The 18,912-nt window shown below is 33.6% G+C and overlaps 1 protein-coding gene across 1 annotated transcript; it reads right to left on the bottom strand.

The window, feature by feature from the left end:
* Positions 1–9,547: 9,547 nt before the first annotated feature.
* On the bottom strand, positions 9,548–18,670 carry LOC143066414 (uncharacterized). The gene is made up of 5 exons (XM_076239348.1): positions 18,570–18,670; positions 17,178–17,205; positions 12,019–12,162; positions 10,934–11,176; positions 9,548–9,805 (listed from the first exon to the last, which is right to left on the bottom strand). Exons 1-5 carry the CDS (start codon positions 18,576–18,578, stop codon positions 9,777–9,779), a joined length of 453 nt encoding a protein of 150 aa, XP_076095463.1. The 5' UTR covers positions 18,579–18,670; the 3' UTR covers positions 9,548–9,776.
* Positions 18,671–18,912: the final 242 nt, after the last annotated feature.

Here is an 18,912-nt window from a genome sequence, read left to right as displayed (position 1 = left end):
AATATGCTGTCCGTGTGTTAATTTTTTTTCTCCATTGCAGCTAAAATGAGGCCGTATCTGTGTGTTATATTTGTAATAACCTTAATGGTTGCAACCCTCATAGAACATTCTGAAGCTCACACTATTGTCAAATGAAGTGGAGGCGGAGGAGGCGGTGGCGGTGGTGGAGGTGGTGGGGGTGGCGGTAGTGGAGGAGGAGGAGGCGGTGGTGACGGAGGAGCAGGAAGGAAATAGATAAGTAAGTCTTTAAGAATGCAATAAGACATTCTTGTTTCTTTTTTAATGGCTTTTATGCCAAGTCGATAGTAGAGTAAATATAAATCATTATATTTTAACAAACAAGAAAGGCCAAATTCATGACCATGGACGCGATACCTGACTCCTCAGAAGCGCCTTTATTTCTATAAATATGCTATCCATATGTATATTATGTTTAGTGTCGTTGTGTAGTATTAGTATTTATCATACATTAAAAGTAGTAAATACAGTAGTTTTGAATGAAACAGCCTGATGTTTAATCCATATCGCGCATTTTTGATGCGTTACCTTTATCATACCCTTTATCACACCCCTACCCTTTATCGCACCCTTTAAGCCCCAGTCCCACTAGACCACGATCGCACCACGCTCACCGCGATCTAAAATAAATTTAGATCGTGGTGAGGTCGCGGTATGAGCGGCATGAAAATGTAAATTTTCGTTGCTTTCACGATGCTACTACGTCTTCTCTACGCTTCTACAAAGATCCCGCTACGATTATACCACGTTCTCACCGCGCTTATTCTGCGACCTCACTACGCTTATCAAGATCTTTCTACGCTCTTCACGTTCTCACTACGACCATACCACGAGTTATCCGATTGCAACACGATCTTACTGTGATTATAACACGTTCTTACCACGATTATACTACGTTCATAGCGCGATCTTACTACGTTCTCAGCAATAACGTCAACATCGTGTTCCATATCAATACAGTTCAATTCCTTCTATTTCTGATTAAATCGTAGATTTCTCGGAAACAATACAGTCATGCCACCAAAATCTACCAGAACCGTGGGCATAGTGGTAGGAGTTGATGTAGAGGCAGAGGGAGCAAAGTAACGAATCCTGATCAAGCAGAGATGTCGGACCGACCAATCCAACCTAAATTACAACCTATTGCTGGTCCATAAAGCTGAATGACGATATTTTAGTGAACGATAGTAGAGATGACATGGATGTATCAATATATATCGGAAGATGTGGTATGAGTGCCAATCAGCACATCATAAAGGACCCAAAATATTACTAGTGTTAAACCATTTAAACTGGAAAACCAACGGTCTAATCTATATAAAAACGAGAAGCATGGTTGAGCCGTTAGAGCAAATGGATAATTACATTCAAACAAACAAAATCTAGGGAGCTTTTTTATATATTTTATGTGAAAATGACAATGAGAATGATGGTCGTAGTGTGGACGTAGTCAGGTCGTAAGAAGAGCGTGATGAGGACGGCAAGGGCGTGCTAGAATCGTACTATGGTCGTGAACAGCGTGGTATAGTCGTAGTCGAAGCGTAGTTGGGTCGCAGTGAGAACGTGATGGTCGTAGTGAGGTCGTGATAACGTCGCTGTGCGATCGTATTGCAGTCTCTCCGAATAGAATCACGCTCTCGCTACGATTGTACAGCGACCTTTACGATCTTACTACGATCTTAGTGCGCTCTCACTACGCTTCTACTACGACCTGATTTCGCCACGACCGCACCACGATTGTTTTGAACATGTTCAAAGTTGGCCACGCTCTTCACGATCTTGAAGACCTCACCACGACCGTGATACGACCTTACTGCGATCTACACGATCGCACTACGATCATCAACATTTGCATTTTTTTCACAGATCGTAGTGCGATCGTGGCCTAGTGGGACTGGGGTATTATCACACACCAACTGATTTTTTTCCCAATTTTTAAGTAAACTCCGTTTTAATTTATGCAAGCTTCTTCAGAAATGTTTTTTCTCAAAATGTGTCCGAAATGAATGGTCAATCGGGCGTGACTCAATTTATTTAATGACGTCATTATATGGCATGTGACGTCATAAACGTCGAGTTTTCATATTTTTGACAAACTTAAAGCTATAAAAAAGAACTTAAGGGGGCTCCTGGGTATAAATAAAAAAAATCCAATATAGGATTTCGCTATATTTTTTTTATAAATGAACTAGAAATAGAAATAGAAAAATTGGGTCACCGTTCATTTAAGGATGTCTGCTGGTCATGTTTTGGAATTTTTGTCAGAATTACTGACGGAATCCTCTGGTATAATTATAAGTAATTTTTAAAAGTCTTATAAAATTTTAATTATTTTTTTAAATAGTATTTGAGAACTTTAACTGGTCAATGATAAAGCTATGAAAAATCAAGAGAGAACATTTTCCCGCCAAAATTACAATGCCTAAATTCTCAAAAACAAGCACATTGACCCCTATATTTTTTTTGCTTTTTTTATTCCTCAATTTATTCCCTATCAATGCATACTAGTTTTATGAAAAGTTATCTATTTTGAAACTGAGCAGCGAACATCCTTAACAATTATTTAGTTTATGTACATTTACGTATGTACATTATACATGTGCATTTTTGCACCAAAGGGAGATAATTTGGAGCTTTTTCAATGATATAAAAAAGTCATCTGGGGCCAAACCGAATCGTTTTCTTGGGTTGATTTTTGTACCATATCATAAAGTAATAACTAATAGTGTAATAAATAAAATTTGTAATGAAAAAATAAAGGTTTAAAATTGTGTACCCACGAGCCATCTTAATGAACTTCCATACAAAGCACCAAAAAAAAATAAAATAAACAAAATATCTTTAAAACAACAGCACACAAATTGTAAGGTAACCCAGGTTCTTCGGATGAGGGCAGTTCTTTAAAAGCTTTTAAAACAAGACAAAAGTAGAACTGAAGGTATCCCAGGTGCTAGGGATCAGAAAGCAGGCCATATATACTCGCCTGTTGAAATATATGATAAAGCGTATAAAACATGGCAAAATCCATATCACATGTCGTATCACCCTCGACCAATATCATCCCTCGGGCCTATAGGCCCTCTGGCTGATATTGGTATCTCGGGATGATACGGCATATGATACCGTTTTGCCATGTATTATTCTCTATAAAATGCTTGTTTGATTAATTTAATAACTATAACATTTTCACTTTTCCAGCACCCTCCAACACAGCAAGGCTCCGGCTGGAAAAGACGAACCATCCTCTCATATAAAAATTATATGCTGAAATTACCTCGACTGTTTTCACTTATTATACCTTTGTTGCATATAGCCACTTATATATAATAAATTGAAAAAAAATAAAAATGAATCATTTCTTTTATTACAATTTATCATATGTTTAGTAATAAATACAGTAGTTTGCATATTTGACAAATAGCCTGCTGTTGAATCCATATCGCGCAACTTTGATGCGCACCCTTTATCGTATACCCTTTATCAAACCCCTACCCTTTATCACAGTCATCCCTATATATATATAATATTTTTAAAACAACAGCACGCAAATTCTAAGGTAACCCAGGTGCTTCGGATAAGTAATTGAGTAGTTCTTTTAAGGCCTTTGAAACAAGACAAAACTAGAACTCAAGGTAACCCAGTGCTATGGATCAGAAAACAGTTCATATAATATAATACTCTTCTGTTGAAATATATGATAAAGCGTATAAAACATGGCAAAATCCGTATCACATGACGTATCATCTTCGACCAATATCATCCCTCGGGTCTAAAGGCCCTTGGGCTGATATTGGTGTCTCGGGATGATACGACATATGATACGGATTTTGCCATGTATTATTATCTATGTATACGGAGTCAAACAATCACATATCGCAATAATTATACAAAAACGGTAAAATTTAGTATATATTGGACAAAAAGGCGGGTGAGCAAAGAAATTGAATATGTTGAAAAAAAATAAATTAAAAGTACACTTCATCATCACAGCATAAATATAAACACTTCAATACATTTTCTCGGAGTACGCAAAATGGTCAGTAGTTTGGAAAGCTCCATTATGTTATAATAATCAAGATTCATTTGACATTTTTTTTGATAACATTGCAAGATGCTTAATTCAGTGTAGGTCCATATAATTATATAGTGGTATAGGCAGATATCAATGCTTAATACTATTTTTAAAAACAGATGCCGATATACATGTTCCGAGAGAGGGTATAGGAAAGTGTGATGGGTATTTGATGAATCCGCTAAGACTTTTTGACTTTCATCATATTCACCGAGGCGAGAGATTCGAGAGGGGATGCGACTCAAAGTAAGTACAGAGTTAAGGTTTATATTAAAGGATATGTCGAGCTTGTAGAACGTTTGATATTTGTATAAGTTCTGGTTAGATTGTGTGAAAGAACAACATCATTAAAGATACCCGACTGAGAATACTTGTAAGCCTGACTGTGAGCCTGACTGGCGTGACGTCTACAAAAGCTCATCAGGGACAATCGCATAAAAAGAAAGTTGAAAAGCCAAATAAATGTTGAAGAGGTTTGAAGACCAAAAAAAGGTTAATCGATTTATGACTTTTGAACGTGGGGAATTTAGGAATAAGATAATAGACTGTTTAGCCCGGTGTCAGAATAATGTTTCAAGGCATGGTGATGATATCTTTCTGAGGACTATGACATTGTGAACTAGTATAGTTACGCTTAAAATCTGGCTCAGCTTAGTTGAAAGAAGGTTTAATATTCATATTATTAATTAACAAGGAATCGTCCTCAATATGCAAGTAATTTTCTGCTTGACGTTAAGCAGCCATTCATCATCAACCCCCTTGTATACTACTTTATGTTGGTGAAACTCGTCAAACTTTGCGTAAAAGAATGAATCAACAACGGTCTGATAATAAAGATCCTCAATTTAGAGTTCTTTATAACTATTTTAATCAACCGGACCATGATCCTTCTTTATCTATGAAAGTACGCATCATTGAGAAAATTTATCACCACACAAATAGCCCTGTACTAAGTACTCCTTTCAGCAAAGATAGAGAAAATTTCTGGATAAGGGAGTTAGGGACTGCAATGCCATATGGTTGCAATGACAATATTAAAGGAGTAGGAAATTTGTCAAGTCCTGCCTGCAGTTATATTAATGTAATGAGTTTATTTAATACTACCTTACGACAACAACGTAGTCATGGGCAAAAACATTACCATCGGCCTAATGTTAAAAAGTCTTCCAAATCTAGATCACTCTCTGGGAGCTTTGATGACCTTCTTTCACATCTTCATCATCCACTAGGGTTGCATTACATAAGAACTATTCTTTTTTCACTGCCAGTTAATTTTCTAAAACGTTTGAGAGATTATGCACTTGACAAAGGAGGCACCAATACATTTTCTGCAATATACAGACTAGTCAGTATTATTTATGATGTAGCTCTTTTCCGACTTTTCAAACCAGTAAGATCGGAACCTTTACATGAGGAAAAGAGGAAATTCCTTCCTGTTGATTTTGCCAATAGAGGAATTGATGCAATCAATCTCGGCAACGTTCTACATCACAAGGAGGTAACATCTAAAATTCCTATTTATTTTCAAAATCAATCTGTTCCTATTGTATCCTACAGTTACACCAAAACCATTGCACCTAAAATATTTAACTATAAACAAGCATTGCAGGACCTTGACTTAGAACAATACTTAAAAAGCCCTCCGACATGTGACTGTTCCCACTCGCCTTATAATTACAGCACCTCTGGTCATGTTATAACTGGAGATCTAAACATAATTCAACATGAAAATCTCCGAAAAGGTGATTTCTCATGGTCCTAAGTTTAGAGAACCCCAACACATCAATTGGAACCATAACTTCAAAATAATTATGGATTCCATTGAGGACTACGCCAGAGCATGGGCTAAACGAGAAGAAGTTGAACTGGACACTTTGTCAGAATGGGTTAAAACTAACGATCGACCAAAGTCCATTTCAGAGACAAAGTTGCCATGAAATGTCTATCATCTCTTCATGATACGTATGTTGTTGTTCCTGCGGACAAAGCTTCAAATAATATTGTCTTTGTATGTAAATCGTATTACTACGAATGTCTTGTAAAAGAATTGGGTATAAAGGAGCACTCAGGTAATCCCACATACAAAGACATATCATTTGACAAGGATGAGATTTTAGCAAATCATAAGTCCTTCATGGCTTCCATAAACATTACATTGAACACCAAATCGGAGGACTTACCTTGTTTGTATTGGATACCAAAGCTTCATAAAATTCCGTACAAACAACGGTATATTGCTGGCTCATCTTCATGTTCCACTAAAGAATTGTCCATTAGATTGACTAAAATTTTATCCGCAGTGAAAGAGGGTCTTCAGAAATACTGTGAAACTGTTTACTCGCGTAGTGGTATTAACCATATGTGGATTCTTAAAAATTCTAAAGAACTTCTAGACAATTTTAAATCTCGGTCTATTTCTGAAATTAGTTCCATCAAAACTTTTGATTTTTCAACCCTGTATACCACCATTCCCCATGTGAAATTGAAAAATCGCCTAAAAGAAATAATCCACAATGCCTTTCAACATAAAAATGGTAGCATACGCTATAAATTTATTACTTTGGGATTTCATAAGGCATATTTCGTTAATAGTGACAAACAAAAAGGTAAAACCTGCTACACAAAAGAACAAGTGGTCAGTATGCTGGAGTTTCTTATCGACAACATATTTGTTGAGTTTGGAGGTAGACTTTTTCAACAAAGTGTCGGCATTCCTATGGGAACGAACTGCGCGCCTCTCCTTGCTGACCTCTTCTTGTTTTCATATGAATCGGAGTTCCTTCAGACAATTGTCAAAAACAAGAAGATCAAAGAAGCCAGGTTATTTAATTTCACTTTCAGATATATTGATGATGTTCTTTCCATTAACAATCCAAACTTTTCTGATTGGGTTCCATTAATATATCCACCAGAACTAGAAATTAAAGAGACAACAGACACGGCTTCATCCGCCTCATTTTTAGACTTATACCTCGAATTTGACATACACAGTCATCTTAGTACCAAAATCTATGACAAACGAGACGATTTTGATTTTGAAATTATCAATTTCCCCCACCTTAGTAGCAACATACCAACTTCACCTGCATATGGAATATACATTTCCCAACTTATTCGGTATTCAAGAGCTTGCAGCTCCTACTCAGACTTTGTAAAACGTCACCAATGTCTGAGCAGAAAGTTGATGAACCAGGGGTATGTCAAAGAACGTCTCGTCCTTTTTCTAAAAAAGTTCATCGGAAGGTACCCAGAACTTGTTGATAAATATTCCGTATCAACTTCACAAATAATACACGATGGTCTTGAAGTATAGATTTTGCGTACTGACGTTGTTTATCATCTTAATTACGTGTTATATTATTCTTTTATTTGTCTTTATTAATATTACTTTTACTGTTGTCTGTTTTTAGAGATATCCTTTTGACGTAACTCTGTGCTTATATATCCCATCATACTTTGAACGACAAAATTATTTTATGATGTGACTCTGTACCTATGTATCTTGTCATACTTTGAATGACAAAATTATTTTATGATGTGACTCTGTACCTATGTATCTTGTCATACTTTGAATGACAAAATTATTTTATTCATTAATATTACTTTTACTGTTAACCAACTTTTTTTGTGATATACATTTTACGTGACTCTGTACTTATGTATCACGTCATACTTTGAACCACACTATTATTTTATTTATTATTATTACTTTAACTGCTAAATCAGTGTTTGTTATATCTATTTTGCGTGACTGTATTTGTGCATCCCGTCATACTTTGAACGACAAAATTATTTCATGTCTACCTGTGCAAATTTCAAACGCGCAATTTTACACCAGTACCCATACCCTCCTTCCTTGATGGGTGCATTTTACATAGACAAATATAATCGTATAATATAATCAAAATGAGGATGTTAATTTGATGTATGCCTTTTTGTGCTTCTTCGTTACATTTGTTGTTTTTATAGTGATTAAGATGATAACACAATGTTGACTGCTGTACCCCTATTTTTGACATTTTTACCTATTATGTCTGTTTGTTTTGTTCACGCATCGGTGACTATATAATGGAATTTGATGCGACTGTCATACAAGTGAGAGGTTTAGCTAGCTATAAAACCAGGTTCATTCCACCATTTTCTACATTTGAAAATGCCTGTACCAAGTCAGGAATATGACAGTTCTTGTCCATTCGTTTTTGATGCGTTTTGTTATTTGATTTTGCCATGTGATTATAGACTTTCCGAATTGATTTTCCTCTGAGTTCAGTATTTTTGTGATTTTACTTTTTTGTATATGTTAATATAATTCGCCGTTTCAGAATCTAATGCATTCTGGGTAATATATTGAAAAGCGTACACCAAAACGTTGATCGCATTTCATGAAGCATGACAATTATATTGCTAAATAAAAGATTTTTGTTTGGATGTTTGAATATGAGTATCAAAGTGGTGTAATGTCACACCCATTGTTTTGATGTTTGGATATGAGTATCAAAGTGGCGTTATGTCACACCCATCGTTTGGATGTTTGGATATAAGTATCAAAGTGGCGTTATGTCAAATCCATATTTTAACTGCTTTGTGGTTCGTACATCTTGATCCATGTCAACTTTTTGGTCTGGTAAATTAATTTATCATTGCAAGTTATCAAGCTAGCGTTGTTGGAAAATAATGTTATTTTGGCGTTGTCTGTATTGACTCCAGTTTGTTTTCTTTTAATCGTTTAAGAAGCGATATAAAAAAAGAAGATGTGGTATGATTGCGAATGAGTTCTATATGAGACCAAATTTCTGTGATGTCTTATTCTATCCAGTTGATGGTGCTAATGGTCCTGCATCCATCGTAATTTGTATATTTTCAATCGCACAAGGTCATGCTAAAAAGTTTCCTTCGCTGTTTTGTTACTGCTACATATTGGATCTGTCAGAGTTGTACAGGGGTAAATTCAGTAAATAAATATACGTCATCAGGTACCGCCCATTTAGGGGAGAGCTTTCTGTATAACACTGAAGTCATATGCTCTTCTGATTGGTAGATAATGTTTGTAATAAATATATTTTGGCAGATGGATCAAAACTAGAGTTGAAAAAAAAAAGAAATGCTGAATGTACTAAATTTTTTTACTACAGGGTTGAAAAGTAATGGGGGTCAGTATAGGAATTCAGTGCGAATCTACATTGTTTGTAAACAAGGCCATGTGAATGCCCAAAAATGCCGCATGACCCTATGTTTTTATCAGTGCAAAAGATAGGGCTACATTTGTACTTTCATGAATTTTATATGAAAGTTTCCAATTTCTAAAGGTAAATCAGGTATAAATTTAATTCCATACATAGATTAGCATTAAAGTCAATGGGAGATTTTTTACTGAATTTACCCCTACAGTATAATGATTGATATTTAAGCTTTGGAAAACATGTTTTACTTCTGTTATAACGAGGCAGAATGGTGACCTGTAGTTGTTTGTTCTTTATTGTTCGTTGCTGTTTGAGGGGGATGATAATGCATTATCAGAAACATAATATTTTTTTAATTACAAAAGGATGTCTGAAAATGTAATTTACATGGAAACCCATTGCATGATATAAAGTTAAAAAAAAGTTGTATCGAAGTTAACATTATAAAAAGGAAACAGTCACTGTTGTTTGAATACTCAATATAAATCATAAGCGACTTCAAATATTTACTGTGCCATCATGACCTTGGAAAACTCTGAAAAAGAAGATAACACATTAAAAAGACAAAATCAAAACAGTTTTGCAGAACTAACATTTAATATTTGACTATGTGGTATGAACTTTTCTCATTGTTGAAGCCGTACGGTGACATAAAATTGTAAATTTCTATGTCGTTTTGTCTCTTGTGAAGAGTTGTCTCATTAGCAATTATACCACATCTTCATTTTTATATGCCATATATCCAGATGAAGCTTAGTGCCACATAACAGGAAGCTTTTATATGTATTACTGAAAAAAAAATGTTCTAAAATGTCATATTTGCTTTACATTTTGACTTGATTTGACTTGTAGAAAATCCTATAGGAATGTGTGTTCAGACGTATACTAGTAGATTAAATCACGGAAAATTCGGAAGGACTGGCGAATCAAGGCCAACCAATATGTTCTTTCCTTTGGAGTGGGAATATGAAATGTGTCATAAAAAAATAAATAACTTATATTATTTTGATTGACGTTGCGGTAGCGCGATTGTATCGAATACAAGAGGTTGTGGATTGGATCCCCGAATGGGACACACCATAGAAGTAATATAAATAAAATACTTTCATGGTCAAACCATTATAGTGTTTTGCGTTGGTATTTGATAAATCTCTGACAAGCAAGTGGCATCTTGAAGGAAATGCATAGACTGCTCGCATTTGATTCAGAATATAATGTCGAATTAAGCTGGTATTACTTCTTGTTTTTCGTGTGTTTTCAATTATAAACCGACTAAACGTGTGGGTCTAGTAATAAAACTTTTTTTTTCATATTTAATTAACATGTTGTCTTCCTAAATAAGCATGTTATTTTCGCTTCCGTGCGTTAAGCAGCCATTGATCAGTCGATCAAATTATCGAGATATCATCAAAATATGTATCACCAATTTTCCGGAATTTATTTCACATTTAAAAAAGCCTTTAATATTTCTTTTTTTTTTCTATTAAACATCTTCATGTTTACTTGTATAATATATGTATAGCATTGTTATATGTTTCCGTCAAACAATGCAGGGGAAACTGGTCATACCTTATATCCATTTTACTTTTTTATCAGTGAAAAGTATAAGCAGACTTAAACAAGTTTGCATTTTATACTTTTTTTTTTAAACTTAAATTCTCACCTTCATAATCAATAACACCGTCTCCATTATTGTCCGCCTCATGAATCATAGCAGATATTTCATCGTCTGTCATTTTTTCTCCTAGATTTGACATCACCATTCTTAATTCTCTAGCCGTTATAACACCATCTCCATTTTTATCAAAAAATTTAAAGGTCTCTCGAATAATATCTTCATTGTCAAGCTCATGAAATTTTTTCGACATCATGCATAAAAATTCTGGAAAATCTATGCTTCCACTTCCTTTGTAAATAAAACAAAATATTTTGAAATTTCTTCTACTCCACAATCATCTCTGATATTTGTCATACATTTGTTGGAATATTCTGGGGTTGTTCACCTTTATCCACAATTAAAGTTTCAGTTGATTTAAAATAAATGTTCTATGGAAATCTAGGAATCTCATATTTTTCAAAAAAGTAAGGAGATGTGGTATGATTGCCGTTGAGAGAACTATCAGCAAACGAACAAAAAACAAGTGCTACCGTAAGGCTTTCAACAATGAGCGAATTTTATACTGTGTAGTATGACAAAAAGGACTTTGGGGTAAAATAATAATTTTTTGGAAAATTTAAAATAAAAAAAAATGATAATACAAAAGGAAAACAATAACACTGTCGGCAACCAACAACAAACATTGACGCCAGGCTATGGACACACCCATACACCTGTGCTTGGTAAAACATTTGTGTTAGTTCCATCACCTTACATAATGTGTAAGCAGCACACCTTTACAACAAACAGTAGAAATCAGTTGAAAAGGGCTGGACTTTCACATCAGAACTAAAAAACACAAGGTACCGAGTACTAAGTTATTAAAAGCTACTTCATATTCTTACCCACTTCTCCAACAAGGTTTACCGTATACTCATTTTTGGTGTCCTTTATAGCATGCGCTGTTCGGTGTGAGCCAAGGCTCCGCGTGGAAGACCGTACTTTGACCTATAATGGTTTATTTTTATAAATTGAGACTCGGATGGAGAGTTGTCTCATTGGAACTCATACCACATCTAATTTCTAGACTTACATATCAATCATTACACATCGTACAGTTTCAAGTATAAATACTGGACCATACATCTTACCGTCTGAGTCCACTGCATCTATCATATCATGCAACTCAGCTTCTGATGGGTTCATTCCAAGTTGTAATAATACTGTTCCTAGTTCTTTAGTAGTTATGACTCCATCATTATCTTGATCAAAACTACTAAAAACTGTCTTTAGTTCTGTAATATTCGACAATGTAATTATATTTTAAGTAAACAATCAATATACAGAATAAAACCAGGCAAAGAAGCCACACAAAGCTAGATATGTAATTATTCAGTGTAGCAATAACACTTAGGTCAAACTTGACCATATACCGTCTCTCCTTCGAGTACGACACATTATAATTTCAAATTGTCGTTGAAGTAAAAAAATATGTAAAAAATATGCATGATAACCATGGTAGATTTTTCAAAACTTAAATGTAATTTAATAAGTTTTTGGGGAATTTATTTAGTATAAACTTTATGGAATAGTACCTATACGTATTAAACCCACTTAACATCAGAACATGTATAATAGTTTCTACGGAGAATATCATTGAGCATTGATGTTTACATCAACACAATATTTGTATGATTGTCTGTTTATCTATTTAATTATATTCTGGCTCATTTGAAGAAGGCTTTGTGTGGACATATAACTGCATCAGTAAACAATAACATACAATGAGTTTGTCGTTACTTTCTATCTTTTATACTATCAGAATACTAACTAAAAGAGCATGCTAGCTGTCTTCTTCGCCAGATATTTGTTTAGTTGAATTAAATTACTTGCAATCAGATGTTCCATTTGTTGATATGATTTCCATACGTTTATGTCAAATATTTTGGACATTGATACATCCAAAGTGGCAGTATATTCAATAATCTAATTTTTGATACCTCTGATTCGTGTTTCAACCAGCTTGTTAAACATAAAAATACGATAAAAAGATAACAGAAATCATGAATCAAAACATTAATCAATACAATATACCAAACCGCCACATACACCTCCTTTAAAACTATAAACACAAACCAATAACAATAAACAAATTCAACACGTATTTTTTCCCGTCTTATTTGACCCAGTCAAACATCACCCACTGTTGTGTTTCATTGGTTAGTCCTGTTTTATTATATGCTTCAGAGGTATGAGGATTTGAAAGTAAAGATAGCATTGAGAAAATACACCTTCAATTTTGCAAAAACATTTTGAAATTAAGAAGCAGTACACCAAATTATATGGTGTATGGGGAACTCGGAAGATTCCCTTTGGAAACCATTGTTAAACGTAAAATGGTGTTGTTTTGGAATAACTTATTATTGGAGAATAACAAAGTTATCTTCCATTGTGTATAAATTAATGCTCAAATTACATTTTCAAAACCCCACAAAATTTAAATGGATTACGTACGTTAAATCCATATTTGACGAAAATGGAAAGTGGGGTTAAAGAACATTATTTCACAAAAACTGAATGACAAATTCATCCAACATTGGTTTTCCCAAATGAATAACTCTTCAAGAGCCTTCAAGAGGTGCATTTTATTCATTTTATAAATGGAAACCTATTTAATAAAGTTGAAGCTGTGTGACAGGATTTATATAGCAAAATTCAGATGTTCAAATTTAAAATTCCCTTTAGAATAGGAAAGATGGAACGGAATACTAAAAAAAAAAAAAAAAACGCACGAATTTGTCATCTCTGTAGAAATGGAATAGGAGATGAATTTCATTATCTAATCAAATGTCAAAAACAGGAAATAAAACTGCTTAGAAATAAAAATATACCACGATATTATACTGAAAATCCAATGGAGTACAAATTGAAACAGCTTTTGACATTTTGTCATTTAGAACTTAAACAAAAACTTAGCAATATTTTTAAAAATTCTTACACGATACTTGTGATTTATATTTGTCTTTTTTTGAGTTGAATGTTATGGTAGTTTGTAAATTTGACATTTTGCTAAATTTTACCATGTATGTAGCATTATTTTGTTTAGTGTGAATGTATTGAGTATAAAGATGTGTATAATTGTATATACAGCTGTATGATGTACTCTTGTACACCTATGTGTCTGAGGTTTATTAATAAAGTATTGTCTATTATTGGCACATTCTCTTACTCTATGTAATCAAGTAGTCGAGCGATAATCAAACCTCTTTGTTTCTTTATGGTAGACATTTTACACAAATGTACCATCAACAAGCGGTGAAGCCATTTACATGTAATTGCCAACTTTTTTATATGGAGTCCGATTTTTAAGCTTTTGTTTTTAATGGTGCGTCCCAAACGTTCGTTATTTCCTGACTGGCTGAACAACTGGTTAATAAATGATTCAACATGAAACTTGATATATGAAACGTTTTCAATTTCCCTAAATCTTTAAAACAATGTGCATTTTAGGCAGGATTTTCTCTATAATTATGTAATCTTAAGTTAAGGTGCGAAAATAATTACATGGTTTCCTTATGGAAATTATTTTTTTTCTTAAAGGGAAAAAGGGTTGTTGCGACCATTCAAATGTGCATAAGGAGACTGTTAAAGCTGTTTGTTTTAATTTATCTTGATTGATTTATAATCCGACTTTTATTCGATTGTGGAGAAACTGAAGATTAATGGAAGGGCGAATCCCACTTATCGTGTTTAAGCAATGGATTATTGCATTATATCAGTGACGGAAGATTGAATATTTAATTTTTTGTCACGTATTTTCTTGAACTCCTTTAACAAAATGTCAAGCTGCATCCTGGTTGTTAATAATTGTCTTTTCTCTGTTTGACATGCAGCGGATGGTATTATTCTATTTTCTCGTTTAAGTGTAGTAAAATTCATATTACCGACCATTCGTAGTTTTTGCCTTTGTGGGGGACAAATTGTTATGACTAAAATATATAAAGATTGGAAATATAATTGTTTTTCGAAAACGTTTTTGCAGTTTACTGTAATATTAGATATAGGATTATCATTGACCCATAGACACTATACCGACAATTGTTTGCAAGTAATACCAATATCAATTTTCAACATAAAAGCTTCTGACACAGCATGGAAATGATTCAGAGAATGCATTTGTCATACGAAACAAAACCGAGAGCGGAATTATCGAAATAATAAATGTGAAATTTCTCATTTACTAATATAAGGAGCAGTATTGTGTATTGCAATATTAGGATGGAAAAAGTGTCATTTGCAAATCTGTGAAATTAAAACCAAATTAGAAAAGCTTAGTACATAAGTATAGATATATTATATCATTGGATATATGTTGTTGAAGCAAAAATTTTGGATATGAATTTTAATTTCAGGGAACTATTAGGAAATAAAAGTGTTATATAAGGGAAATATTCAATATTCAGATAAAGAGATTTTGACCAATGCATGGTGTTGAGAGAATAGGGATGTATTTACATCAAAACTAATTCCTAAAAATTGTAGCACGGCAATTGGAGTCATGATTTTGTTTAATGATAAGTTTTATCTTAATCGATTTGTTCACTTCAGCATGTTCAGATGAATGTACAGTTTTGTTTTATTTTAATATTGTTAAAATTTTACTATAATTAATGTAAAAATTGCCAAATACAAACTTATAATATACTGTTGATACTTGTATGCATCTTTATGTTAGAATATGGATACTTTACAATGCATTTCTAAAACAATATGCATGACCGTCATACATATGTGCAAAAATGTATGTTGCTATAAAAATTTATAAGATTTTTTTGTTTGTTGAAATAAAAAGAGACGTCAATGAATCTCCATACACATTGCTTACGTCGAATTGCCTAGATTGAAAAAAATTAAAATCACAAAAATACAGAGTTCCTAGGAAAAATCAAAATGAAAAATCCCTAATCAAATTGTAAAATCAAAACCTCAAACACATCAAACGAATGGATAACAACTGCCATATACCTGACTTAGTGCAGGAGTTTTCTTGTGTAGCAAATGGTGGATTGAACCTGTTTTAACAGCTAGCTAAACCTCTCACTTGTATGACAGTCGTATTGAACCATTTATGAATGAAATTCCCTTTTTTAATCAAATACAAAGACGAACATGAAATCGGGCACTGACTATCATCTACGCTTAAAGATTAAACATATTTTTGGAGGGCGTTTCACTTTCACAACCACACTTTTCATTCCACTCCTACGCTGCAAAAAGAAAAAAAGTTAACCAAACATTTCTTTTTAATATTCATATTTATTGAGAGTGAGCTTTATTTGTTATTGATGATACAGGTTGTGCATGCAAATAGGTGCATATAATTGGAGGATCCATACATCGTTTCCTACATTTGTGAAGATTACAGAGAGAGAAAAAATTTAACAAAGCTTAATTTCTCAATGATGTGACTTTTTTTTTTGGGGGGGGGGGGGGGGGGGGGGGTGGAGTGGTGCAAATCGACGAGCTACAAGCGGTATTACAAATCAATTAAACGGCACGTACAAACTAACAGACAAAACGATATAATTTGAATTTATCGCATTTCATTTCAATTTTATTTTATACTATTCTATTTATTATATTGTTTCTGTTTATTTTTTTATCGTTATAAATGTGTAATAAAATATCCTAAATTCAACAACTAGATATGCTTTTAGTTTAGTATGCATGTTTGTATGTGAATGTGAAGTGGTTATTACATTTAATTATTGATCTCATGATGATATTAGTCATGATTGTTTATATATAATCATAATTGCTGACATATGCCTACAATTTACTAGCTATAATATTTGTATATTGCTAGAACCTTTTTCATTTTAGAATGTCTTAGCGCCTCAGTTATAATTTAGCGAAAGTTAGAATATTCTGATGTCATAAAGTTTCACTAAAGTGTTTTGAATGGTTCAAAAGATTTACGGACGCCCTCAAGCTTTGTTTAAAGTTTATGGAATATCTATTTCACAGATAAGCATCCTTTTTTTTTTAAATTGTGGTAGCTGGCATCCGGTCCTCTTTTCCTTGATTATGAAAATGTCAAATGCAACTCATGGCCCAATAGTTTCTTGTCGTTAGTATCACGACGGTTGCCACGAGTGGAGCATGATCTGTCTTCCCGTCTGGAGCATTTAAAATCAGCATTGGTTCTTTTATACGTTCACGTATACCCAACTATTATTTGTATATAAAAGCAGTCCTTGACATATCACATTTAGGATTTTTGATTATATTCATATGTATTGATACTCACCGGCTATTTTTTCTTCATCTAAATCATACTGAAAAAAAAAATGATTTTAGAAGAATTTGTCTCGTGTATACAGACTAACAGACTCAAACTATACATGAATCCTTTTCTATAAAAAAGAACATACATATAATTTAAGACCGTTTATCATACTCATGTTGACTTATCAGTATGATAAAAAGTGGTTAGGGCATCGGACTACTAACACAAAAATTCCTGGATCGATTCCCGTTCTGGGATGAAAATTTCAGGGACTGAATTTTCGGCTCTCCCTTGACACCATTTGCGAGTATGGTCTTGAGGAAACGATGATAGTCCGTAGGAAGGGGACGATAAATTGCTAACCCGTGTTAAGAGAGCCATATCTCTTGCACGTTAAAGACACACTTGTAGATTTCGAAAAAAGAGCAGGCTCATGCCGCTACAAGGCAGCACTCGCACCCGCAAAGTGGAAAGGGATTAATATAAGTTGCTAAACTTGTTTCCCAATCCGTTCTAAATAAATATGTTTAAACTAAAAGACGTCTTACGGTCAAATATGTTTTTTTTTACTATAGACAGTAATGTTGTCCAAACATTTATACTTCAATCTTTAAAACGCATCCAGTCTTTAAAAAAATACTTGAACAGAAACTATCACAAATTCTACCTTGAGCCTTGAATAGAAACTATTACAAATTCTTCCGAGAACATTGAACAGAAACTATCACAAATTCTTCCGTGAGCATTGAACGGAAACTATAACAAATACGTAAACATCCAACTCTCCAAACAACAAATGGCATACAAACGTACGACAATCTTCTTGCTTTTGTTCCTAAGACACGTCTGTTTTGGGTTTGGGATTTTCAAATATCTTGGCCTTGAGCATCCATGAAAAGGCTTTAAAAAAATGTCAAAATGCGTTACCTGGTGCAGTTAATTTGGCATCGTTTATGTAAATGAACAAAATGTACAAAATTAATCCTACATTTCATTGCATTCAAAATATTGTGAGTCAAAAACACGGGTGTTTCAAAGCACCATTCATTTTTTAATTGGTGTTTCTATGGAATATTTTGGAAGTTAACAGCACACTTTGATATGGTACAATACCCACACGAAACAAGTAAATGGTAATTTTTTGTTAAAGGCTTTATAAACTTTGTAAAAACATTATTGTAATCTCTGCTTTTTATATTGGTACTTAAAATCATTTCCATTGCACCCAAAACTTCCTCCCAAAAAATGTTCAATGAGTTTGTATGTGTGTACTTTTTTTCAATTGGTAAATTTGCTTTACATTGATTTGGTGGATATATCATGGCAATCTGGGGAGGTAAAATATGGAAAGAGAAGATCAGTACAGAAACATGTTTATCATTAAAAAGGTCAATTTAAAAAGCGAAAACTCACATATGACATTCTGTAAAGAAGATGGTTCCAATTTCAACAACAAGCCTGACTTTTGATGAAAATTACATAGAATTGATACATATATATTATTCCAGAACGGGCAGTTGATGTGTAGTCAATATTTACATAAGAGGGCACTATAACACACACCGTCACCTCCTTCTAATTACCAATGTTTCTCTTCATAATAACATAAGTACAGCTGCCAGAGAGGTGATATCAATTAGTTCTTGTGTGTAATTAAACGTACAATAGTACGATTATCTACTAGTATATAGGTGAAAGTTTCATTGCTACATAATATTTGCAAGAAAGAAACACTAGAAAGAGAGAGAAAAAATAT

The sequence above is a fragment of the Mytilus galloprovincialis genome, chromosome 3, assembly GCF_965363235.1.
Source record: "Mytilus galloprovincialis chromosome 3, xbMytGall1.hap1.1, whole genome shotgun sequence".
In the NCBI taxonomy this organism is placed as follows: Eukaryota; Metazoa; Mollusca; class Bivalvia; order Mytilida; family Mytilidae; genus Mytilus; species Mytilus galloprovincialis.
This window is presented reverse-complemented; position numbering and strand designations above follow the sequence as displayed.